This window comes from Antechinus flavipes, chromosome 1, assembly GCF_016432865.1.
Source record: "Antechinus flavipes isolate AdamAnt ecotype Samford, QLD, Australia chromosome 1, AdamAnt_v2, whole genome shotgun sequence".
Lineage (NCBI taxonomy): Eukaryota > Metazoa > Chordata > Mammalia > Dasyuromorphia > Dasyuridae > Antechinus > Antechinus flavipes.
This window is the reverse complement of record NC_067398.1, coordinates 678,812,125-678,839,151: the sequence shown is the minus strand read 5'-3', so window position 1 is coordinate 678,839,151 and position 27,027 is coordinate 678,812,125. Positions and strand designations below refer to the sequence as shown.

The 27,027-nt window shown below is 36.2% G+C and overlaps 1 protein-coding gene and 1 long non-coding RNA gene across 2 annotated transcripts in view; one reads left to right on the top strand and one right to left on the bottom strand.

Moving 5' to 3' along the window:
- The window catches only part of LOC127545287 (ceramide synthase 4-like), a 33,320-nt gene extending 16,776 nt beyond the window's left edge, over nucleotides 1-16,544 (top strand). Inside the window, exons 4-11 of the mRNA XM_051972463.1 lie at nucleotides 155-273; nucleotides 457-514; nucleotides 2,569-2,619; nucleotides 6,027-6,119; nucleotides 6,702-6,830; nucleotides 12,622-12,728; nucleotides 13,042-13,198; nucleotides 15,778-16,544. Of these exons, the coding sequence (XP_051828423.1) occupies nucleotides 155-273; nucleotides 457-514; nucleotides 2,569-2,619; nucleotides 6,027-6,119; nucleotides 6,702-6,830; nucleotides 12,622-12,728; nucleotides 13,042-13,198; nucleotides 15,778-15,948 (885 nt within the window). The 3' untranslated portion in view covers nucleotides 15,949-16,544. The remainder of the gene's footprint in view (nucleotides 1-154; nucleotides 274-456; nucleotides 515-2,568; nucleotides 2,620-6,026; nucleotides 6,120-6,701; nucleotides 6,831-12,621; nucleotides 12,729-13,041; nucleotides 13,199-15,777) is intronic.
- LOC127545288 (uncharacterized) overlaps nucleotides 1-25,392 on the bottom strand; it is a 116,093-nt gene extending 90,701 nt beyond the window's left edge. The window contains exon 1 of the long non-coding RNA XR_007949623.1: nucleotides 25,158-25,392. This is a non-coding gene — a long non-coding RNA (uncharacterized LOC127545288). The remainder of the gene's footprint in view (nucleotides 1-25,157) is intronic.
- Nucleotides 25,393-27,027: the final 1,635 nt, after the last annotated feature.

Below are 27,027 nucleotides of genomic sequence, written 5' to 3'. Positions count from 1 at the left end.
AATCACAGAAGTAAAAAGGCTATGTCAGAGGTCAGGATGTGGCTTGGGAAATGTTTTTATTGGGTGGTTCACACCCTGACTCAAGAGGAATGGACAATCACCTGGCGCTAAGGTCATCCCTTTGTCTTCCCTAATCTTTTCCTATTGTCTTCAGGATGAGCTGAGTAACCTGGCCAGTCAGTCTAGCCTCTCTGTGAGGCAAGCTGAGTGCTGGTTTCGACGTCGCAGAAATCAAGAGCGACCATTAATAAGCAAGAAATTCTCTGAAGCCTGGTGAGCTGGTGGGATCTGGTGGAAGACTGACTCCAAGGTATCCAGACTTGGGTCAGTGAGTCCAGTGGGAACAAGCCTGACTTGGAAAGCCCCATTTGTTTGTCTTTTCACTCACTCCTCTGACCCCGCTCCCCAGCCATATGACTTTATCCATTCACCTCTACCCCTGTTCTGTATTTTCAGTTGGAAATTTTTATTTTACTCCATTTCTTTCTCCGACGGCTTCTTCATCTTCTACAATGTGAGTATGTCCTGTTCCATTTCTGCCACATAACCATCCCTCTTCATTTGATTCCTCATCCTCTCTATTTCCATTGTTTTTGTCCTGTCTTTTTCTTCCTATTCACTGCCTTCCATTTTCCTAAATCCCTTCTATCCCCTTATCTTTGCTCTCCCTATCTTAGTTTTCTGTTCCCACATGGTTTACCACCTCTCTTTTTGCTTTCACCATCCTTTCTGTCCCCTACCATCTTGTCCATTGCTATGTTCCCACACACATCATCACTCTCTTTTAACCCCTTGTGACTTTTTTGTCTTCTCCATGATTCATTCTTTTCATCTTTCCTCCTCCTCCATCTCGTCATTTCTGTTGTTTCTCTATCCCCTAATCCTTTCCACTCCTTTGATTACTTCTTGATTCTGTTCCTCCATTCTGTTCTTTTAAACTTTCCACATACACATTATCCCCACTGATTTCTCTCTCATCCTGTTCCTTTGTTTTCTTCTCTATTTTATTGTTACTCTACCCCTACTTTGCTCCCCCCATCAATTGTCCTATATTCTCTTATATTATCCTACTTTACAGTTCTGTGATATTAGGAATGGGGAAGACAAGGTCACAAAATCTTTAAGGGTGATATAACCAGATTGGCCAGTCTGACCTATAGACAGGGTGAGTCATATAGGTACTGAAACAAAATTTGTGCCCCTCAATCATAGAAATGATGATTTCAGAGGGAGCAAGGGAAGGGAAGGAGGCAGGACTGGATTACAAAACCTCAGGAGTTGAGAATGAGAAGGGAAATCAGCAGCCATCTTGTCCAATCCAGATAGGAGAGGAATCCTCACTATAACATACTGACTGACATATACTAACATATAACTGATAAATGGTCATCCTCCCAGAGTAGCCCATTCCATTTTGGGATAGCTCTTATTATTAAGAAGTTTTCCTGAGATCAAGGCAATATTGGCCTCTTTGTAATTTCCACTCATTACTCCTGGTTCTGCTTTCTGGGGCCAAGCAGAACAAGATGAATTCATCCTCCTTATGACAACTAATTTGGGAGAATTATCTCATTTCTTTTGAGTTTTCTCTGAGCTTAACTTGCTCAATTTCTCTACTACATCCTCATAGGATGTAAATTCAAATCCAATCAATTGCCAAGTCCGCTGATATTATTTCTATAATATCTTTTGATATCTTTTGAAATCATCTCCTCTCCACTCCCACCACAAACTCCTTAAATTCAAGCCCTCATCATCACTGTTTCCCACTATTGCAATAGCCTCCTCATTTGTTCTATGGCCCCTTTTGACTCCTTTTTAACAGTTCATCCTCCTCATAGATATTCCTAAATCTCCTTTATGACTGTATCACTAAGAAACTTAAACGATTCTCTATTGCCTCTAAGACAAAATACAAACTGTTCTCTTTGACCTGTAAAACTCTTCACAATTTGTCTTTAATCTATCTTTTGAGGCCTACCACATAGAAACCATAAACACCATATTCTAGACTAATACAGCTACTTCTTGTTACTGGTTGCCCTTCTCTGAACACTCCCAAGATTATCCATTCCTTCTTAAACCATGGTACATAGAGATGTACTCCAAAATCCAGACCAAGTCTGAAGAGGACAGAATACAACAGGACTTTAGATTCCTTTTTCTGGAAGCTTTAGCCCTCTTAAAGTAGTCCAATGTCCAATTAACTCATTTAGCTGCCAAATTATAGTGAGAGAGGGAGATGAAGAGAGAGAGAAGAAGGAGGGGAGAGAGAAATCAGATGTTAATAGCCCAGGAGGATGTAGAAAGGAACAAAGGTCAAGCCTCTCATCTCACCAGGGGCTGTACCTCATAGACTTGATTTTGTCTTGTCCTGAACCTAGAAAAGAGGAAGAAAGGGGAAGTCTGGAGAAGGAGAGGAGATGATGTAAGGTGGTAATGCAATCATTCCTTTTGATTACTTGGAATTCTCTGGAAGAAGGCTTGAAGCTGTGGAGAGGAGCCATTACCTTTGGGAACTAGTGATTCTGAGAGCAATGGCTAGAACATGTCCCTTGTTTCTTTCAGAAAACCTGGTTTGGCCAGCCAGAGACAGTCTGGATTGGATACCCTAAGCAGGTGAGCAGTCCCTGGACAAGGGCAAGTGCCATATTTGTCCATTCAAACAAGTCCTAACAACAATGGTGGTGGTGGTGGTGGTGAAAGCTAGCATTTATATAGTATTTTAAGGTTTGCAAAGTATTTTATAAATATTATCTCATTTGGCCCTAGCAACAACTCTGAGGGAAGTGCTATGATTATTTTCATTTTATAGATGAGGAACCTGAGACTAGCCTAAGATCACACAGATAGCGAATAAGTGTGTGAGATTGGGTTTGAACTAAGGTCTTCTTGATTCCAGGTCCAGTACACTATCCATTATCCCCTTCCCCCCTAGTTGCCAATAATGAATGTGACCTCTTCTTATCCCTCCAAATCTTCAGAATCACAGAATCTCAACAATGGAAAGAACCAGAGAGGCTGACTGGTGTAGCTCCTAACTGAACAAAATTCTCCTCCATAATTACTTGAAAATGGTTTCCCCCTACTTGAAGTTCTCCAGGGAGGGCAGACTAGTTCCAAGACATACTAGTCTACTTTGGGACAACTCTCTTATAGTAAACCTTAATCTGGCCCTCAGTAGCTTTCTTTCATTGAGCCTAGTTCTTCTCTCTGGGGTTATCTTCCATATGATGGTCCTTCAAATATCTGAAGATACTAAGCATGCCTTTATTGTGTTTTCTCCAAGGTAACCATACTCAATTTAAAAAATCCTCATTGTGATTGATCTCAAGACCCATAATCATCCTGATTATTCTCCTTTGAAACCTCCTTCAGTTTTTCAACATCTTTTCCAAAGTATGCACTCAGAACATAAGCACAGTAGCTAACTGACTGACTATAATTCCTTCCCATCTGACAATTAGTCATCTTGGGAATTCCCTATAAAAGTTTTCTCAATTCTTTTTTTCTTTCTACATCAGAGATATATAGAAAGGATGAGGTCAAAGGATTTTGAGATTTGAATAAGGGGAAAAGAGGCAAATGACCTCTTTTCTCAAGTAAATATGGGACAAAGTCTTCAGTTGAGTTAGGTTATGTGAAGGGATTGTTGTGAACAGAGAGAAAAGAGAATTTGTAGAGTGATTGGTCATTTGCCATGACATTCCTCTTTTTCTTTGGTCCATATCTCAGAATCTCTAGACAATATTCCCCCTTTCCTTCTCTGTATGCCTCTGATAAAGAAGTGACTCTTTCACCAAGACCAACCCCTCTTCGGATTCTTTTGATTTCATTCCCTCCTATCTTCTTCAACAAAGTGTTTTATAATTATGTACAAAAGGACTTGCTTAATGCTAAATATTATTCCTCTCATAATTTAGACTAATATTGAATTAATTCTTTTGGTTGCCTCCTTACATTGTTAACTTGAGTTTATAGTCCACTAAAACCTTCAGATTTTTTTTCAGATTGATACCTATTGACACTTAACCATTTCTATCTTATATTGTTCTAGTGAAATTGGTTTTTAAAACTTTCATGTTTAGCTTTTAAAACTTTGTGGTTATTTCTCATAAATGTCATCTTATTAATTTTATTTAGACATCCTAGACTATCAAGATTTTTTTGGACCCTGTCATAAAGTTGACTAGCTATTCATCTGGTTTGATGTCATCTGAAATTTTTTCAGCCTGTTTTCTATGCCTTTATTCAAGTCATTGATTAAAAAATGTTATGCTAAATAGCACAGAGCCAAGCATTGATCCTGAAATATCTCACTGGAAATCTCCTTGCAAGTATAACAGTCAAACTGTGACTGTGAATGACCATTCTTAGAGAATGGCCACTCAACCATCTCAGAATCTACCTAATGGTACCATTTAGTATAACATCTCTTATCTTTTCTACAAGAATATTTTGAGAGATTTCGACAAATGTTTGGCTAACCTTTAGGTCAACTGCCACATTTCCTTAGCTTTCCATTTTGTTAACCTCTTCAGGGGAAAAATGTAGTTGCTATGATCTGTAACTTCAGGTTTTCCGTTACTGCAATCTCCTTCTTGTAATTGATTGTCTTGCATATTCTTCACAACAGCTGTCCAAATTCTTTTCTTCTCTCTTTGAGCTGCCCATACCACTCTATCTGCATATTCTGACTCAGAGGATGACTTTTTCACATATTTTACTGATTTTAATCATCTCTTTATGCTGATGACTCCTCTCTCTCTCTCTCTCTCTCTCACTCTGGTCTCTCTTTCCTGAACTTGAATCACATTTCTCCAACTGCACTTTAGATTTTTCATCTTGGATCACATCTCAGACTCAATATGTCTATAACATAACTCCTTATCTTTCCCTTGCAACCAGTCTGTCTTCCAAACTTCCTTGCTCTGTTGATGATAGCTCTATCTTTCCAACTGAGGTTTCCAATTTCACACAGTAATCATTCTCAACACTTTTCCTTCTCTCATATCCAATCAGTTCCAAAATCTTGTTTCTACCTCCTCGACTTCTAACACTTTATCTCCACTCCATAGCCACAGGCCCTCATCACCTGTCATCTAGATTATTACATTAGCCTCCTCATTGAGCTTCTTGCTTTGAGTCTTTCCCCATTCCTACATGCAGCTGTCAGAGTGATTTGTCTGACTACATCACATCCTAATTAAATAAACTGAATGAGTTCCCTTATACTTTAAAGGTCAAAAATGAATTACTGTGCTTACTATTTAAGGCTAACAATCTCATCCCAACCTACCTTTCCAGCCTTATTACATATTCCTCATAATGTGTATTATGATTCAGCCAAACTTAACTTATTTTTCTTTTCTTTTTTCTTTCTTTTTTTTTTTTCCTGAGGCAATGTGATTAAGTGACTTGCCCAGGGTCACACAGCTAGGAAGTATTAAGTGTCTAAGGCCAGAATTTGAACCCAGGTTTTTCTGACTGCAGGGCTGGTGCTCTATCCACTGTGCCATCTAGCTGCCTCCGAACTTATTTTTTTAATACATGATTCTTCCTTTCCCATTTCAATGTCTGTTCCCCATAGACATGTAGTCCTTCTTCACCTTCACATTGGGAAATCACTATAATTCAAGATTATTATCCAAATGTCACTTTCTTTGTGAAGTTTTCCTTAATTATCCAGTTGCTAATATCTTCCCCCCACATTAATTTTTATTCATTTTGATTGTATGTACATACATATGTGTGTTATAAATGTTCATGTACATCTAATTTCCCCAACAGAATGTAAACTTTTGGGGGACAGAAACTTTTTCATTTTTGCCTTTTTATTTTCTTTGTTTAGCCCAGAGCCTAATATATGATGGTAAATTTAAAAGCTGCTTTTCAATTGCTTGATTAGTGTAATCAGTGGGGTAATGCAAGGTGCTTGCTGCCATGGTATTGGAGCTAAGTTTCCCTGTTGAACTATGTCTTTCTATGGGCAATATCAATGACCAAGTATCTGCTTCTACACTCAGCCTCTGCAACCTGCCATATACTGGTGGTATCTCTTGGAAATCAGCTTCTACTTCTCCTTGCTACTCACTTTGACCAATGATGTGAAGAGGAAGGTGAGTCTGGAGAGAATCTGGGTTTTGAGGTAAGCTCTTATCTTCCAAATCAAGAGGAAAGAACAGAAGGAAGAAAACCCTGGTTTCTAGCGTAAGCTCCCATGAGAAATGTGTCGTGTTTGGTCTGATCCTAAAGGCCATTTCCTGTTATAAGCACAGGGTCTTGTCCCATAGAAACAGTAAGGGCAGACTTAGGGCAGACCTAGTCCACTTGAGTTTGGTGGATTCAGTGGAAGACTTCCAGAAACTAAGGCTCTAATTCCATTCTATTTAATTCAATAGTCAAGGTGCTCTCTCTGGGATTCCTACTATATTCAATCCAATCACTAGCTCTCTTTTTACCATATTTTCAGTTTCTTGACCTTCCTTCATCTCTTCCTTGTATCTCACCTCAATTTCTGCCTTCCTTTGAAATATATGAGCCTTCCCCAAGTGAATTGCCATGTATCAGAAAAGAAATGGTGGGAGGAAAGATGTATCTAGATAGTGGATCAGAGTTTAATCCTGAGCATGGTCAAAACCAACTATATACTCTGGGAAGAAAGCAACATCCTAGCCTCATGACTGCCCTCTTCTTTCCAGGACTTCAAGGAGCAAGTTATACACCATGTTGTTACTATCACATTGCTCTTCTTCTCCTATTCTGCCAACTTTATGCACATTGGTGCCTTGGTGCTGTTGCTACATGATGTTTCAGATATCTTCATGGAGGTGAGTGAACCCAGACTGTAGGAGTAAAACTGGGATCTACCCAAGTGGCTAAAAGTCTCATGTGCACAGGGTCCACTGTCCCAGAGAAGGGAACAAAACTGTGTCTAAATTCCCTCACCATTTCTGTAGTCCATTATGGCTGGTCAACCAGGAGTCCCTAACACAAGTAGAAATTCAGAGCTTGTGTGACCTGACTCTATTCCTGGGAGAATGGGAATGATCCCACAGGTAGATGAGATTTTATCTTTCCCTGGCTCTGCTCCTACCAGAGAGTAAAAGTTAAGGGAAATCTAGATGGCTAGGTAGTGCAGTGATAGAGCACCAACCTGAAGTCAAGAGGACCTGAGTTCAAATCTGCTCTCAAACACGTAACACTTCCTAGTTATGTGACCCTGGGCAAGTCACTTTAACCCCAATTGCCTCAGCAAAAAAAAAAAAATAAATAAAGTTAAGAGAAATCTCTAAAACAAAACTTGCCTATAATTCTTATCTAAGGTCTTCCACAAAATAAAGAAGAGGGACTATAATCACATCCCTTATTTTTAAAAAGTTCTCATTATTTAATATGGATATTAAGTATAGGACAGCTCTTTATTTCCTCTATTATAGGGTATGTCTGATGCAAAAGCCTCCCAAGTATGCATTAACAAATACAGTTAGTGCTGGTATAATATATCATAAGCACTCCCAAGAAATACCATGCCATTAAAATCACTCAGTAAAAACATAGAGCTTTTGAGGAGGGTGAAGTTAAAGGTCCAACATTCAAAAACTTCATCAGTGACACATAAAAAGATAGGAAAGTAATAAAAAAGATTTAATCCATATTAAGTGGTTAAGAAGTTTGTAAATAGTATAAAAATAGTGGCTATGTCCTTGATCTTGGGCTGCTGTTCTATTTACAACCTTATTGGCCATGTATTAAGAAAAAAATCTCACAATCAAATGCAGAAAGATGGAAATATTAAATGTATCCTTCCAGATCATGAGGTAATAAAAATTATATTCAATAAAAGACAATGGAAACATAGGTTAAAAATCAATTAGAAACTAAGTAATCTACTCATAAAGGATGAGTAGATCAAAGAACAAATCCTACAAACAATAATTTTATCTAAGAAAATGACAACAATGAAGCAATATATCAAAATTCATGGGATGTAGCCAAAACAGAAATTAGGGGAAATTTTGTGTCTCTGAATGGTTACATCAATAAAATAGAGAAAGATCAGATCAATAAATTGAGCATACAATTTTAAAAAATAGGAAAAAATAAAATTTGAAATCTCCAATTAAACAACAAATTGGAAAACCTAAGGATCTCTTGTAAGGAAAGATTAAGAAACTTTAAAGTAATTGAACTAATAAATAAAACTAAAAGCTGGTTTGGGGAAGGGGGAAGAACCCCACAATAAAACAGATAAACCATTGTTTAATTTGATTTTTTAAAAAGAAAACTAATATTGACAATGAAAAAGGTGAATGTAAGACCAATGAAAATGAAATTAAATCAATTTCTAGAAGCTATTTTGCCAAACTGTCAATAAATCTGACAACCTAAATGAAATGGATGAATATTTACAAAATTTTAAATAACCCAAATTAACAGAAGTGGAAATAGAATATTTAAATAAATAATCCTGTATTAGAAAAAGAAATTGAACAGGTCATCAATGAGCTTCTTAAAAAATTCCCAGGGCTCAATGATTCACCAATGAATTCTACCAAAGATTTTAAAAAATGATTGCAATTACAATGTAAATTACTTGGGAAAATGGGCAAAGAATGAGTTTTTCCAATTTCTTTTATGGCACAATTATGATTAAATAAAAAAGAGCAAAAATAGAGAAAGAAAACTAATTGCCAATTTCCTTAATTTAAGTAAATTTAAATAAAATACTAAGAAGGAGGTCACAGTAAAATGTCACACAAATCACTTATTATGACCATATGAGATTTATATCAGGCTTGTAGTGCTGATTCAATTTTTTGAAAACTATTGCTATAATTGGCCCTATAAATAATGAGCCCAAGAAAAATCATATGATTATCTCATAGCATGCAGGAAAAAAAAAACAATTTTTGATCAGATACAACATTTATTACTATTACAAAGGCTAGGAAATATATAGAGAAATGATATCTAAAACCATCAGCAAGCATTATTTGTAATGGTAATAAGCTAAAAATTCTTCCAAATAAGATGAAGAGTGAAGTAAGGATACCCATTGTCACTACTAATATTCACTGATCTACTAGAAATGTTAGCCACAACAATAAGAAAAAAAAAAAAAACTGAAGGAATTAGAGTAAGTAATGAGAAAAAAAAAACTTATCACTCTTTGCAGAGGATATAATTATATATCTGGAGAATTCTAGAAAATGAATTAAAAGATTAAATAATTGGCAACTTTAGCAAAGTAGTAAAATATAAAACAAACCTTCTTTTAATCATCAGCATTTCTATATCTTACCAACAAAATCCAGCAGGAAGAGATAAGAAGAGAAATTCCATCTAAAATAACCATAGGCAATATAAAATACTTTGACTACTATGACAAGCCCAAGGAACTAACACTCCTTGAACACAATTACAAAACACTTTTCACACAAATAAAGACAAGTCTAAACAACTGGAGAAATATTAATTGATAAGCTGAATCAATATGATAAAAATGGCAATTTTATTTAAATTCATTTACTTATTTAGTGTCATACCAATGAAATTACTAAAAATTATTTTATATCCAGAAAAAATAGCAAAATTAATCTGAAAGAGCAAAAGGTCAAGAATATCAAAGGAAACAGTGGGGGAAATGTGAAGAAAGATGATCTAGTACTAGCAAATCTCAAACTTTGTTAAAAAGGAGTAATTAAACCTTTTTTTTGGCAAACAAATAGAGTGGGATAGCAGTCAAATAAAGTAGGCACACAATACAAAATAGTAAATTATCATAATAATCTAATATTTGATAAACACAAAGATTCAATCTTTTGGAACAGGAACTTAACTATTTCACAAAAATTGGCTACATGATTTTAGGCACAAAGACTGATCTCATAAGAACATTAGAGGAGCATAGAAAATTTGCCTATCAAATCTAAGGACAAGGAAAGAATTTATGACCAAAAAAGAGGATCCTGGAATGTAAAATAGAAAATTTTCAATACAATAAATTTAAAGGGAGTTGCACAAATAAAATAAATGCAGCCAAGATTAGAAAGAAAGCAGAAAACTTGGGAGAGAATTTACAGCAAGTTTCTCTAAGGTCTCATTTCTCAAATATGTAAAGAATAGAGTCAAATTTGTAAGAATTCAAGTCATTTCTCTATTGATAAATGATCAAAGGCTATGAAGAGGCAGTTTTTTAGAAGAGAAACTTAAGAACATGTAACACAGAAGTCATTAAGTTCTTATGAGCTCATAAGCCTCTCAGTACTTTTTGAATTTGCATCTCTTCCGACTATGTGGTTATTTATAAATTATTTGCATGTCCTTTTGTACTCATGAACACATTGCACAACACACAAATATAAATTTTGAAAGGAAGAAAAAATTAAATAAAAATTTAAAAACTATTTTTCAATGTACAAAAATCATTCTTGAGAGCAATGTGATTGTATATGCTTCATTTGTACAGAAAATCCTGTATATGCTTTGTTTATGAGTAAGAAAGAACTGAACCAAAATCCAGGCTGGACTCTCAATATTTCAGTACTTTACACCAGAGGTGGCAGTGAGCAACACAATGCAGTGGAAACCAGATTAAATGTAATTGAGAAATAGTTAACAAAATAAATAAAAACACTATAGAACATAGCCAATGTTGAGATATGATTTTCTAATCAACATGCAAGGAATCCTGATGTCAGATTTAGTGATTCTTGACACTTGGGTTTGTGTAAAGGGCTAAAGCTATGAACCGGTATACTTGAATCAGACAACTAAGTACTTAAGGTTAATATTCATTATGAGACAATGACTCTATTAGCATTTGTTTGGAAAAATGGCTCTTCTCACCGTTGGTGCTGGCTCAATGTTTGATGTTAAGATAATTATAGGCAAGGGATTAGAGGGTGGGGTGAGAGAGGTGAGAACGCACTTGGCAGCAGGACAAGAAGGAGAAAGGTGGAGCTTCTGTACTCCAGAATGGAGAAGAGATCTTTAGCAAAACTACTGGCACTTTGCCTGTGTCCTTCACTCATCCCCCTAAAGACCAAGGACTTTTATTTATCCTGACTCTGATTGATCCTGAGGCCTCCAGGGAGTTAGCTTGGACTTAACAGATTTGTGTACCTACTTTATTCTACTCTACTTCTTTGCCAATACTAAACTCTTGAGTTTGACACTAGCATGCTAGGCAAACATGCCAACCATAATTAATAGGGGCAATTTTCTTATCTCAGAGCTATCCACCCTATCCCTGTGCCTGTTTAGCAATTAATTGCTTAACTAGATGACTGTAGTTAGTCAAACAAGTTTTGGTTTTTTAAATTAAATGTAATTCTTTATTAAAGAATCCAACCTATAACAATAAGTCATAACTATCAGTGAGCAAAGCAATGTCAAGGCAAAAATAATGAGCAAAAGTGAATTTCCTATGATTTCAACACTGCAGAGTACTTGATTTATGATGTCTTCATACCTTAAATTAACTAGCCCAGTGGCTAGCATATTCAATCTGGAGTCAGGAAGATCTGAGTTCTAATCCTGCCTTGGACACAAATCATGTGTCATGGGACAAGTCATTAACTTCTATTTGCCTCAATTTCTTCATTTGTAAAAGAGGAATAACAATAGCACTTATTTCCCAGGGGGATTATGAAGATTAAATTAAATTTTATTTGTAAAGTGCTATATATTCATATATGCTAACTATTATTTTTTGGTACATTTTAATATATATTTTTGTATGCATTTGAGGAACAGAAAATAGGCTGACTTGGCTAGAGAGTAAAATGCAAGAAGGTGAGTAATAAGGTTGGAAAAGTAAGTTGGGGGAAGTCATGAAGACTTTGAATGCTTAACACAGAATTTATATTTATAGGGAACCATTGGGGTTTTCTGAGTAAGGAAATGAATTGGTCAAATCTATGCATTAGTAATATTACTTTGTCAGATGAGTCAAGAATGGCCTAAACTGGGGAGAGTTTTGAGAATGGGAATCCAATTAGGAGATTGTTTACAGTAATCTGGGCAAAAGGAGCTAACCCTAATTCTCTCTGCTGTGTACCTAGAGATAAGAAGATGTAGATAAGAAATGTGGCAACTGCTTGGAGGGGTGGCAAAAGTTAGGAGTCCAGGATAATGGTGAAGTTTCAAATCTGATTGACAAGGAATGTGATATCTTTGAGAAAATGGAATTGTGAAGAGGGATGGATTTGAGAGTGATAGACCTATAATGAACATGCATGAGTGACTATAATGAACATACCCTGTAACTATCGCTGACTTACCCAAAATAAAAAGAATGGGTTAGTGCTCTTTCTCACTGGTCAATGCCTTGAAACTCAGTTTACCTTCCAAGGAACATCTTTAGGATGCATATAAGGAAAACCTGCCTAAGGATCAGAGCATTCTGAAAGCAGAAGGAATTGTCTGTGAGATGTAATGAATAGCACTTCATCATTGTAACACTTCAAGTGAAACGATTATCTAGATTGTAACACTTCAAGTGAAACAAGTATCTAGATGCACTCTTCAAGTGTAGGTTGGACTAGATACTGTCTGAGATTACTTCCAATTCTGGGTTTATGTGTTACCAAAATTCCCTCTGTCATTTCCTTTCAGGCTTGTAAAATGTTAATTTACGCAAACTGGAGTCAAGCTCGGGACATAATGTTTGTCCTCTTTGCCGTGGTGTTCTTCATCAGCAGACTCATTTTCTTCCCAATCAAGTGAGTCTGGTTCTAAGAGGTGGGTCCCTAAGGGCAGGGAAGAGGAAAACAACCTGAGTCCTAGGGACCTTGGGCTTCTAAGAGCTGCCTTCTAAAATGAGAAATGAGCCCCCTACCTGACAAGTTCTTCTGAGAAAAGTGAGATGAGATCAGACCAGGGGATTCTAGGGATCCTTTTAGATCTTCTATCACAAAGGCTTTTCACCCTGCCCTTCCATTATGTTGGGGTAAAGGGGTTGGTTCTGGTGACCAATATGTCTGAGCCTGTGTAGCCTGCCCACTGTGACTCTCAGTTCTCCCTTCTCTTTTGCAGAGTTCTCTACAATACTTACTATACTTTCCTGACCAACTACAAGTATTTCTTTGGATACTATTTTGCCAATACTCTCTTGACGGTCCTGCAGATTCTCAACATCTTCTGGTTTTTCCTTATCCTACGAATGTTCTACAAGCTTTTATCAATGGGCCAGGTAGGTACAAATCTTTCCCTGGTCCACTCATCTTTCCCCAAATCCACGACCATCAGCAGTAGAGAAGGGGGAGAAAGTAGAGAGATATTGAAGATGAAAAGGGGCCTGGAATTCTAGTGCCAATAGCACCCAAGTAGTATCTGTAAAGAATACTATTAGTATTCTTGTTTTTCCTAGTTGCTCTTCTCAATTCTCTCCTTCTCTCTGTGTATTCTCATTCTCTCTCTCTCTCTCTCTCTCTCTCTCTCTCTCTCTCTCTCCCTCCCCCTTCCCTTTATTTACTTTTTCCTTTCCTTCACTCTGTTCCCCCTCCTTCCCTTTCCCTTTCCATCTTCTTCCCATCCCTTCTCTTCTGTCTTTCTTTTCATTTCTCTTCCCTTTACTTCTTTCTTTTCTTCTCTTCTTTATCTCTGTCTCTGTCTTTATCTCACTGTCACTGTCTCTTTCTCTTTCTGTCTCTGTCTCTTTTCTTTCACTCCATTTCTTTCCATCCTTTTTCATTCTGTCTCACTCTGCATGTTTAATCAAGTGCCAAATATTGTCACTTCTACCTCTATTTTTAACCCCTTCTGCTCTATCCATGAACCTATCATCCTAGGCTAGAACCTCACTATCTTTCACCTTGCTACCAAATTCATCCTTCATGAAGCTGAAAATTGGTTTTTCCAAAAAAGGGATTAGCCAGAAAGAAAGATGATAAAGAGGACAATATATGGAGATGAGACAGAATGGGATAAAGGGTGTATATTAAAGAATTTATCTTTACAAGGATAAAGGCTAACTATTTTTATGTGAGAGAATGATGAAGAAAGAGATAGTAGGAAAAAATGCCTCAGTGATATGAGGAAAAAGGCAGATGAGAGGACTCTAATTGAATGAACTTAGTTATTTCAATGAAGTAGGAGTTCTTAAATAAGAGAATACAGTGAGGAGTACTATGGGAATATTGAAGATGGATTAAAAAGTTTAGAGTTTCTATTGGCGAGTAGTCCAGCAAATCTATTAGCAAAGTACAAAAGGATTCCCTTGCTTCAGGGAGAGCTCAGTTGAGGATGTATAATGTAAATTTATGAGGGAATATGATTTATTATGTTCTTATAATTCTCAATCTCCATTCAGTAGCATGTAAATAAGAACAAAGGAGATAGTTGGTAGGAATAATCTTAAGATTAGGGTTTGGCAAAGTATAATATCTAATAGGAAGAGGAGGTAAGAGATTCAGGATATTATCCAGTTGGCCTTATTGATCAAGAGGACAAGATAGGAAAGGGAGGAGTATAGCCAGTGCAATAGTGATGACTTGATGAGTAACTAGGAGGTGAGGGGAATTGGAGGTCACAGTGAAATAGAACAAGGTTGGGGGTTGTAAAGCAGAGAGAAAGATGGAATGATAAATGATCATGAGAAACTCAGGGTTTATGTACCTTGAAGTAGAATATTTGTGGGTGATGGCAAGATCAAGGGTATGATTATTTCTCTGTGCATTTGGGGTGAGGAGGAGTAGATCATGAGAATGGATAGTTGATTTGGAAAGTTTCTAAGGATAAGAGTTTGGGGGAGAGAGAAACACAACACTGAACTCATGGAGTAGAAGGAAGGAGAATGCTCTGACTGGTTATTGATTTGGTGATAAGTCCAATTCCTAGATTTGGTGATAAGTCATTGATTAAAGAATAAACTCAACAAATGAATAAAAAAATAGTTATTAGAGCCTTACTGCTTTGCTACGTTCCTTAGATACTGATACAAATTTGAGTGTTCCTATTCCTAAGGAAAGGGAGATAACACATAAAAGAATGTTTTGGTTTAATAATGGTAGCTAGTTAGCATTTATGTGGTAAGGTTTGCAAAGCACTTTATAAACATTATCTCATTTGGGAAGTCATTGGAATTGTATATGGAGTCATGATAGACACCGTCTTTGCTGGAGCAATGGAATGTTGCTGCATGTTCTAAAGGTAGAAATCAGAGAAGGCAAGTTTTAGGGTTTACACAGTGTTAGACCAAATGCAAGGTTCAGTGGTTTAGAGAGTGAAACAGCAAGCAAGATCAATGACAAGGTAACAGTTACTATTCCAATAGCTTCCTATTACTAGCTCTACTAGTCATTTGGCCCCAGTATACTTTTCCAGTGTCACTATACATTGCTCCCATTGCTCCATTCACAATTCTATCTGACCAAACTAGCCTTCTTGCTGTTCCTAATTCTATCTTCATCTTTTTGTCTTTTCACATGTCCCCTCATGCCTAATATGTGATTTCCCTTCGTGTCCACTTTTTAGAATTCCTTATTTCTTCTAAGACTCAGCTCAAGAATCACTTAAATTAAGCATTTCTTAATTTTCTTCCACCCCAACTTCTATTGCCACCTATCTCAAAATTTCCCTATTTACCTTATATATATATATTAATGCATATAATTTTTTGAGTGCAGGCTAATTCTCCTTATAGAATGGAAATTCCTTGAAGGCAGGAATTGTTATATTTCTCTCTTGGTTTCTCCATTGTTTTCCATAATGATGGGTGCACGGTAGGAGCTTACTGGATGCTTATTGATTAATTGTTCCTCTGGTTTTCAGGTGAAGAATGATGTGAGGAGTGACATAGAGGAGGATGACATGAGTGATGAGCAGTTGACAATGAGACAGCAGAGCAATGGGAAACCCCAGTCCAATGATGTCACAGATCTTCGGGCTCGAGGGGTTCGAGGGTCTGCTCAATTTGCCACTGAGCCTATACCAGTGGCATAATATAGTCCAGCCCAGTGAACCATCAGCCCTTGGATGATTGGGCTCCTAAGTACTTGAAAAGTGATCCACCCTGGGAAATGTCTCAGATTATGATTGAACATGGACTCCATAGAACTGTCTCCCTGTGTCTGTCCCTGTCAGAGAACCTTTACTGGTTCTCCTGGTGGAGGAGGAAGAATGGAATATCTCTGCTAAATATTTTATGGTAAATTTAGTGATCTTTCTTTTGATCGGCCTTTTCTCCTGAACCATTGTCCTTGGTCTTGGCTACTGATGCCTGTCACTTAGAAGCACAGAGTGAAGGGGAGAGGTATGAAGAAAGAGCAGGGAGATCCCCTCAGAAGAATCCCCTGGGGACTGCCCAACATCCTTAAGGAGATCTTGAAGGAGATGGCTGCTCCCTGAGCCAATGAGAGACTTGTAGGCCTGGGACTGGAGTGGGCTAACTAGCCTCAGACTTGTCTTCCTAGCCCAGCAGGGAGTTGTCCCTGACAAATCCTAAGGAAAAGAGAAGTCTATTCAAGGTAGGGATGAATGTGTAGAACCTGGGTTCACCAGACCCAGAAAGTAAGCAATAAAATTTGAATGGTGCAGGACTTACTGTCTTTGAATCCCTGAACCCCATCTTTTCTAGTTTATTTCCTATTTAGTTTTTATCTTTAACATTCTTCCTATTTCCTCCATGATTATCCTAGAATCTCAGAACTGAGAGGGAACTTGTTGGGCATTTAGTTGAAACACTGTTTGAGTGGATGAGGACCCTTAGCAACCCCGATAAGTAGTCTTTCAACTTTTTCTTGAACACAAAGATACCTTCTACGTTAACAGCCCATTCTGAAGTTAGCAAATCCATTCCTATATTGAGGCCAAATGTGCCTTTCTGAGCTTCTCATCACTACTCTTCACCTTTATGAGTAGTAATGGGGAAGGATAAGGAGCTAAAGTTAGGAATAAGAAAGATGATTTGGGGAGATCACTTTTAGTCAGATCAACCTTAGGATGAACCAAAAACTGATTCCCCCAAGGCTCTGAAAGAGATCATACCAACGTGTCTGAAGCAGAATTTCCATAAATTCTCACTTCTTAATCCCTCCATCCCTTATACACAAATAGATTGATACACTCCATGATATGGATATTCCCTCCAGTGTAACAGATTGCCTTCCATCTAATCGGCTCATCTGGCACAACTTTTGTCAAAATGGACTGAGATAAGAAACTGGGGAAAAAATAAATTTCCAGGGAAATCCTGTTAGAAACAACATTCTGAACCCCCAAATGGGCACAATGAATGAACAAACTCAGGATAAGTGAAGCAGTTTTAAACTTTTAATACACTTCTGCAGGAAGTGGGTATGGAAACCCCATGACTTTACACTCAGAATTCACAGATACCAGAGCCAATAGTTATACCTTGTAATCCTGCCCTCCTCCTCCTCCTCTTTCTCCTCTTCCTCTGAGTTCCCATTGAAGGAAACACTTCAGAAGTCTAACATGTCCCACCCATCCTACTACATACACTCTTTAATATGTTTCCCTCTTTTTGATCAGATGCTATATGTTATGTTAATGAAGCTTAAACTCCTCCTGGGGAAGATTTGTTAATATTAGTAGTTAATTAAGCATGCACAGTAGCAAGGGCACTGTGACCAAAGTTTGATCCTGGGAGAAGGGGGGTTTGAATGTCTGTCATATATCCCGGAATCTTTGAATTATTGACAGGTCATAGCTTGGGGTCCACTACAAACTACATGTCCAGTTGATGGATGTGGAGCAATAAAAACTCTTTATCTGTTACTCCTTATCTGCCCCCTGCAAAATCCTCATCCTAACTCTGTGTCTGAATAAATTATTTTGTAACCACAAGCATTACCGCTGGCCAAGATAGTATAGATCACTGGTTTGACACCTCCTCCCCCTCCCCCCGGGCCAATTCCTTTTTAGCCAAGGTACAACATCTGTAGAAATAGAACAAACCCAACTCTATCCAGCATTAATTCTCTAGGCATTCAGTCACTAACTTGGTTGGATAATCTGGGGGCAGGAAACTACTGGGGAGGGGTTGAGTCTCTAAAAAGGGAGTGAAAGAAGAGACCCCCAGGGTGGAAATGAGAAGCTGGATTTATCTTCTCTTCCTGCAAAAACCTCCAGGGACACTTCATAAAGCCATTCAGATTCAAAACTACAAAGGACCTTAGAAGTCATTTAAATCAGCCTCTTCATTTTCCAGATGGAGAAATAGGCTCAGAGACGAGATTAGTAAATAGTCTTTGGGTAAGAAAAGAAAGGTAGTTCTATCAGCTGCCAGATCTCTTGCTGGTTCTTTTCTCTTCAGAAGAAGCAGAGAAACACTATTTCTTCAGCTCCTTAAATTGACCCTTCACCTAATCTGCTCAAGGTCTTGAGAGGATTCCACCTTGAGGATAAATTCCCAGAGAGGTTGACAATCTCTTAGTCATACCTTCCCTATTCCAGTAATTTTGAATCCCCAGCCTTCAGCATTCAAACTATATTCTCTTTCCCAATGCCTAAGGACTTCTTTAATTTCTCTCATCCAAACCCCCAACCTCTATGTCTTACTTTAAGGTTGGTTATCGCTTCCTCTGTGCTCCCTGAAATGACTGCTCCATAGGCAACAAACTTGCCTTAAATTTTTTGCTTTTCTATTGTTTTCATCATTTGATTCTTGTGGAAATCTTGTTCTCTTCTGATGATACAGCCTCCTTGGCCAACTTTTCCATCACTGGTTGAATTTTCACCCATTTCTCCTCTTTCCATGGTCAAGATGGAAGAATTTGTATACTCTTTACCTCCACTGATACTTCTAGACTCTCCCTCTCCCTCCATCACTCAATCAAAATTCTGCTAATTATTGTCTACAACTCGTACATACTGCCTTTCTTTCCTCAATTAGTTCATGCCTAGCACTCAGTTTTTCTCTCCAAATCCTGCTCTTATTTCAAGGGACTTCAATATAGATAGATATTGATATTCCTTCAAATATTTCAATATTTTTAATATTGAAATAATATTTCAATATTAAATTTAATATTGAAATAATATTTCAATAAATTTAATTTGCTTATTTCACAATACCATCTCCTCTACCCCATCTCAACTACACAGAGATGGTCATATTCTTGATCTTGTCATTACCCACAAATATACACCTCCATGTTCTTTGAGTCTGAAATCTTATTATCTGATCACAATCTGCTTTTATTCTATATTTTTACAATGAAGTCTCAAACCTTGCTTTTAATTCTCATGGTGACCTCCAATCCCTTTGAATGGGATTGACTGGATGAAGTTTTCTCAATTTATGAGGTTAGGCCTAAATCACATAATCCCTATTCCTAGAACAGGAAGATGAGGTTTTGAACTCTGGGACCAAGTAGGACCTAGGAAGTCATGTGATCTCTAAAAGATCAGACCCTAAGTTGCAGGAAGTGACAGGAAGTTATAGGAAGTGATGGGACCTGTGGGAAACAGACAGCATTGGTCAAGGATGGTTACATCCTTTTAGTCTATCCAGTGAAAAGGCTCGGGTCTTTTGCTTTTTAAATCTCGACAAGCTGGAAGCTGGTCAGATTCCACAAGCACATGGTGGGAGTTGGGATGGCTCCCCATTTGTGACTGGGCCTCTCCCTTCAGGGACTAAATAATTGCTTTCTCTTTGTTCCTGAAGATGTGTCTGATTAGTTAATTTGAGAAAGAGGATCTAGCACCTGTTCCACATATCTTGATCTCTTAGTTCTCAAGCCATCACCCTTGCACTGACTACACTCTATTCCTTTCCATACTTAACCTCTTGGTAAACAAATTCAACTTTACACCTGTCCTCTTCAGTCCCTTTTCCAATATCCTATCTTTCTTCTGATCCTGGCAATCCTCCTCCTTGGAATACTACAACTATACATCATGTCACAATTTGGTGAGTAAGCCAGGATGGGCCATTCACTAGTGTGACTATCACTGAATAAGTCTTATTTTGATTGCACAGCTGTCATTTGGATCTTTGATCAATCATAAGCCAGAGTGGACTCTCCTGAAGATTAATCAGCCATTAAATAGTTGGATAATTAACTTCTCCAAGCTAAGAAAGGATAAGGATAAATAGTTCCTGAACCCAAATCCTGATTTTTTCCCCCTTATTTATGCATGAAGAAAAGGAAATACAAGCACATGGAAACAGGACAGTGTTGAGTCAACGGTCTGCTCAAACTTTTAAGTTGCAAGATGATAATCAAAATCAAATTAAAATAGGGTATAAAGTTCTTACTTATTCCTACTTAGGCAAGCTATTAAAATTTTGGGATAGGGGAATACTTCCCATTCAACCAAAAATGTCTAAAGTGGGTGACTGGACTCAGTACAATAACTGTGGAAGTCAAAATTTGTGGAAGCCAAATAGTTTAGGGGTACATTATTATTATTATTATTACTATGTTGCAATTATGCATAGTTAACAATAAGAATATTTTATTTATATATTTTTAGAATTGTTACTTTCTGGCACATTATATTGATTCACACAAAATTGCTGACTGGGATAGGCTTTCAATCTATATTGCCTGTTCACCATTAAGGCAAGACTAAAATTTTTGAATCTAAGATCTATTTTCATTTTTTTGTGGTTTAGTCATTTTATAATTCTGTTCAACTCTTTGTGATCCTATTTGGTTTTGTTTATTTTTTTCAAAGATATAGTCATTTCCTTCTCCTGCTTATTTTATAAATGAGGAACTGAGGCAAACAGGGTGTCAGGATCCTCATGCTAGACCACCCCTCCCTTTTTATTATTAGGAGAGAGAAATCCTGTTTTTTAGACATAAGGTCCAGTAAGCAAGCTGTGCCTTGAACTTGACATAACAGTCCTTCACATTTACTCTCTGGAAGAACTCCACTGCAACAAAATCACAGAACTGTTTCACATCAGCCATAGGTGATACCTGAGCTTGGACAAGCACCTATAGAAACCATGTTCTAGTCATGAAGCCCTGATATGAATCAAAGGTTCATTCTTGTTATTGTGCTTGTGTTATTGTTATTATGTCCTCATTGGCACAGCTATAACTCACTATATAGCCACTACTCTATGTAGGCTTTGCCTTACTAAAGTGAGCATCTCCTAGAAGAGACCCCAGTATATAGGGTTAGTTTCTCTTCTCCAGTAGAATAACCATTTCAGTTATAACCTCTGTCAACTATTTGGTTTATTTTATTTTTCAGAGTTAACTGTTGGGTTATTATCTCTGAAAACCCTGGTATTTTTCAGAGTTAATAGTAACTGCATAACCTTTGTGACTCTCTGGTAATTTATTTTCAGGGTTTGACAAGGATTAAGTGAGTTGCCTAGGTTTCACAGATAATAAGTATCTGAGGCCAGATATGAATTGTGGAAGATGAGTCTTGCTTACTACAAATCCAGCATATTATCTACTGGTACCACAGTATCTACTGTGGTACCTACTGCATTAATTTTACCAGGTCAGCTCAAAGATGTAATTCCAACATGTACCATTCTTTAACATATATAATTTCATAATTTCCTAAGCAACAACCAAATAATCCTAGATGAAAATTTGTAAAATTTCCTACTTTCACGGAGAGATCCTAGTTCTCAAACTTCAGTACTTAAGAATTTCATAATACCTATCAATAGGGCTGAGATGTTTTTATTTTGACCAAGAACTATCCTAAGAAACCTGACACCTTAAAGAAGACTTTATTACTTTTTCTCCAAACAGCAAGTTTTGATTACTATCCAATTTAAAGCAAAATAAACCTCATAAAATATTTGACAATTTTAAAACAATTTGAGAACATTTTTATAACCACTCAATTTATAATCTTCCTGCTTTTAGAGTAAAAAGAAAAGTTACAGTGTGTTTCACAATATTAGAAAATTTTCACATATACAATATCATGTATCAAAAATATAAAAAAAATAAAAATATAAAAAATTAGGTTACTTTAATAAAATTTATTTACAATAATCTTACATATCAAATCATTTCTCACTTTTGGCATTTAATATTGATTGCATTCAAGACCAATATAGAGTATTTACAATAACTTTTATATAGTATCTACTACCTACTAAGTCTTTTTTGGTTTTTAAAAGCTTAATTTAAAGAGTTTCAGAGCCCTATTTTCAATAGTGATTTAAAACATATAATTTTTGATTTCCCAATTGTTATTTGAATTTCTTACGTGTTATCAGCATAACAAATTGCTAACTTACATCATGGAGCAGTTATAGTCAATGTCAACTTAGAAAAGCACTCTTAGCTTGAGGTCTTCCAATTTCCTTCAAAAACCACATGAAACCAAGTCTCTGAACAGTCTTACAGGACGAAACCACTCTGTAGCTCAAGATAAATTAAAAGGATTTCAAAAAAGGTCAGTTTCACTGCAGTGAAAGGGGTGTTCAACCCAACTCAGACAGAGTCTGGGAAAACCAGTGAGAGGACCTTAAGCAGATAGCAACTAAGACCCTCATTCCTAGCTCAGTAGCAAAGCAGACCACTGAGCAACCATCAGTTCAACCTCAGAAAGCAAATTGTCAGACCAGGAACTTAGGCTGTTTCCTGGAAAGAGCAAGTGGGACTATCCCCAATGTGAGCAAGACACCCAACACAAGGGGCTCCTGTGCTCAAAGCCAAGATTCAGAGCTGCACAGGAAGCTTGGAATACTGCCTCTTTTATCCCAGGAGCAGAGCTCAAACATAAAAGCCACCAAAGAGGAAATACAAAAAGGAACGAAAATGAGTAAGAAACAAAAAAGAACTTTAGCCATAGAAAGCTACTATGATAACAGGGAATACAAAAACTCCAACTCAGAAAAGAACAAAATGTTCACAGAGGAAATCTCAAAGAGTGATATGAATTGGTCTGAAGCCCAAAGAGCCGCCTTGGAAGTGTTCATAAAAGATTTTTTTAAAGCAAATAAGAGAGATAAAAGAAAAACTGAGAAAAAAAAATGAGAGGTATTCAGGAGAGAGTCAATAGCTTGGAACAGGAAGGAAAAAATTGAAAACAATTCCTTAAAAAATACAGTTTGCTAAATGCAAAATAGTCCATTGAAGACATCAATTTCTTAAAAACACAATAGGCCAATGCAAAAAAACACAAAACACAAAACTTTGAAAAGTAAATTATTCAAATGGAAAAAGAGATATAAAAGCTAATTGGAGAAAATCACACATTAAAAACTCACACAGGTCAAATGGAAGCTAATGATTCTATGAACATAAAGAATCAGTCAAACTAAAAAGAATGAAAAAAAGGAAATGTAAAATACTTCATTGGAAAAAAATAAATTCAGGAGAGAGAATTTAAAAATTATTGGTCTACCTGAAAGCCATGACCAAAAAAGAGTCTGGATATCATTCTTCAGGAGATCAAGGAAAACTGCCTTGATATACTAGGACCAGTGGAGGAAATTGTCATTGAAAGAATCCATCAGTTACCTTCAGAAAGAGATCTCATATGGAAAACCCCAAGGAACAATGTTGCAAAATTCCAGAACTAAAGTCTCAAGGAAAAAATACTTCAAACTGCCAGACAAAACAATTCAACTATCAAGAAGCAACAGCCTAGATTATTCAGATTCTGGCAGCTTCTACAGTAAAAGATTGGAGAGTCTGGATCACCATATTTTGGAAGGCAAAGGAACTGGAATTACATCCAAGCATTAACTTGTCCAAGAGATTGAAAGATGGATCTTCAATGAATTAAGAGACTTTCAATAATTTCTATTGAAAAAAAAAACAGAACTAAACAGAAAATCTGATTTTCAAACATAGGACTCAATAGAAGCATAAAAAGATTAACAGGTGAAATATATATATATATTATTTAAAGTTTAAACTGTTTACATTCCCAGATAGGGAAATTATATCTATAATTCTTGGGAACTGTATCTGTTATTGGAACAGTTAGAGAGGGCATCATATGGATGGAAGGTATGGGTATGAATGGACTCTGATGTGATGATATGAAAGATAAAGACATTAAGAGGGTAGGAAAAGGATTGTACTAATGAAGAGGAGAGGGGAGGCAAAATGGGACGAATTAGATCACACAAAGAAGCACAAAAGATCTATTACACTAGAGGAAAAGAAGAGAGGGAGATGAGCACTGTCTGAAGATTAATCCCATCAGTTTTGGCCCAAAGAGAGAATAATTTTTTCATACAGTTAGGTATAGAAATTTATCTTATCTTATAAAGAAGTATGAGGAGTAAGGGGCAAGAAGAGAGAGGGGCTGAATAGAAGGGAGGGCAGAAACACTTGGAGAAAAGGGAAAGAGAAGGGAGGAGGAGTGGTAAAAGATAGGGCAGGTAGAGAACACTATTAAAAAGGAACAAGGTGGAAAGAGAGAACAAAAGTATATATAGGGAGAAAATAAAATGAAGAGAAATATAACAGTCATCATAACTATGAATGTGAATGGGATGAACCTCTCCCATGAAATAGAAGCAAATAGCAGAATGGATTAAAAAACAGAATCCTACAATATGTTGTTTAGGAGAAACATATCTGAAACAGAGTGATACATTCAGAAAAAAGTAAAAGGCTGGAACAGAACTGGGAATGTAAATAAAAAAGCTTTTAAAAAAAGAATAAATTTAAACTTCCCTTTAAATACTAAATTAGAAATTCAGAAACTCAAAGGAGAGATGAATAAAACTAAGAAAACTATAGAACTAAATAAAACTAAGAGTTAAATTAGAAATATCAAAAATGAAAAGGGTGAATTTACGACCATTGTAAAAAAAAAGTAAAGTAATAATTAGGAGCTATTTTACAAGTGAATTTTACCAAAAATTTAAAAACAATTAATTCCAATATGATGTAGATTACTTGGAAAAACAGGTAAAGAAGGAATCCTGCCAAATTTCTTCTATGACATAAATATGGTACTAATAACTAAATCAGGAAGAGCCAAAACAGAGAAAGAAAATTACAGATGAATTTTCCTAATAAATATTTATGAAATTAAAAAAATAATAGTCTTTTATTTTCAAAATACATACAGAGATAGTTTCCAATATTCACCCTTGCAAAACATTGTGTTTCAAATTTTTCTCCCTTCCTTAGTCCCATTTCCCTCTAGACACCAAGTCAAGTTAAGCATGTGTAATTATTGTTCTATAAGAAATGATCAGCAGGATGAATACAGAGAGGTTTGGAGAGACTTACATGAACTGATGCTGAGTGAAATGAGCAGAATCAGGAAATCATTATACACTTCAACAACAATACTATACAAGGATCAATTCTGATGGAAGTGGCTATCTTCAACAATGAGAGGATCCAATCAGTTCCAATTGATCAGTAATGAACAGAACCAGCTACACCCAGTGAAAGAACACTGGGAAATGAGTGGGTACCACAACATGGCATTTATACACATTACACAAAAATGTAAGTAAACAATAACACACCCTTTCTATTATTATTTGCTTACATTTTTGTTTTTCTTTCCAAGTTATTTTTACCTTCTTTCTAAATCTGATTTTCCTTGTTCAGCAAGATAACTGTATAAATATGTATACATAGATTGTATTTAACATATATTTAAATATTTAATGTATATGGAACTATCTGCCATCTAGGGGAGGGGATGGAGGGAAGAAGGGGAAAAGTTGGAACAGAAGTTTTTACAAGGATTAATGTTGAAAAATTATCCATGTATATGTTTTGTCAATAAAAACTATTTTAAAAAGGCCAAAAAAGTATAATTCTTCTAAATATATTTCCATATCTATCATGCTGCAGAAAATAGATCAAAAAGAAAAAAGATGAGAAAGAAAAAAAATGCAAACATCACCAAAAAGATAAAAATATTATGTTAATGATCCACATTCAATTCCCATAGTCCTCTTTCTGGATACAGATGGCTCTCTCTATCATAAGTCTATTGGAACTGGACTAAATCAACTCCTTGCTGAAAAAAGCCAAGTCCATCATAGTTGATCATCACATTATCTTGCTGTTGCTGTGTACAATGTTCTTGTGCTTCTACTACCTTCACTTAGTATAAGTTCATGATGTAAAATTTTTAAATAAAATATTAACAAACAGATTACAACAATTTATCAGTAGGTTAATACATTATGACCATGTGGGATTTATATCAGGAATGTAGGGTTGGTTCATTATCAGGAAAACCATTGCCATAATTGACTGTATGAGTAACAAAACCAACAAAAAAGCCAAGTCCATCACAGTTGATCATCACATAATCTTGTTGTTGCTGTGTACAATGTTCTTGTGGTTCTACTCCCTTCACTTAGTATCAGTTCATGATGTAAAAATTTTAAATAAAATATTAACAAACAGATTACAACAATTTATCAGTAGGTTAATACATTATGACCATGTGGGATTTATATCAGGAATGCGGGGTTGGTTCATTATCAGGAAAACCATTGCCATAATTGACTATCAGTAACAAAACCAACAGAAACCATATGATAGTCTCAATAAATGCAGAAAAAGCATTTGACAAAATACAGCACACATTCCTATTAAAAACACTAGAGAGCATAGGATTAAAGGGAATTTTCCTTAAAATAATAAGCAACATTTATCTAAAATCATCAGCAAGCATTATTTGTAATGGAGAGAAGATGTATGCATTCCTAATAAGATCAGGGGTGAAACAAGGTTGCCCATTATCACACTATTCAATATTGTACTAGAAATGTTGGTTTTAGCAATAAGAAAAAAAAAAAAAACTAAGGGAATTAGAATAAGGTGATGAGGAGATAAAACTATCACTCTTTGCAAATGATATGTTGATAAAACTTAGAGGATCCTAGAAAATCATCCAAAACATCTGAAACAACTAACAGCTTTAGAAGAGTTGCAAAATATAAAATAAACTCAGATAAATCATCAACATTTCTATATGTTACTAATAAAGCCCAGAAGCAAGAAATAGAGAAATTCCTTTTAACATAAATATAGATAAAATAAAATATTTGGGTATCTACCTGCCAAGACAAATCCAGGAATTATATGAACACAATTACAAAAACACTTCTCACAAAAATAAAGTCATATC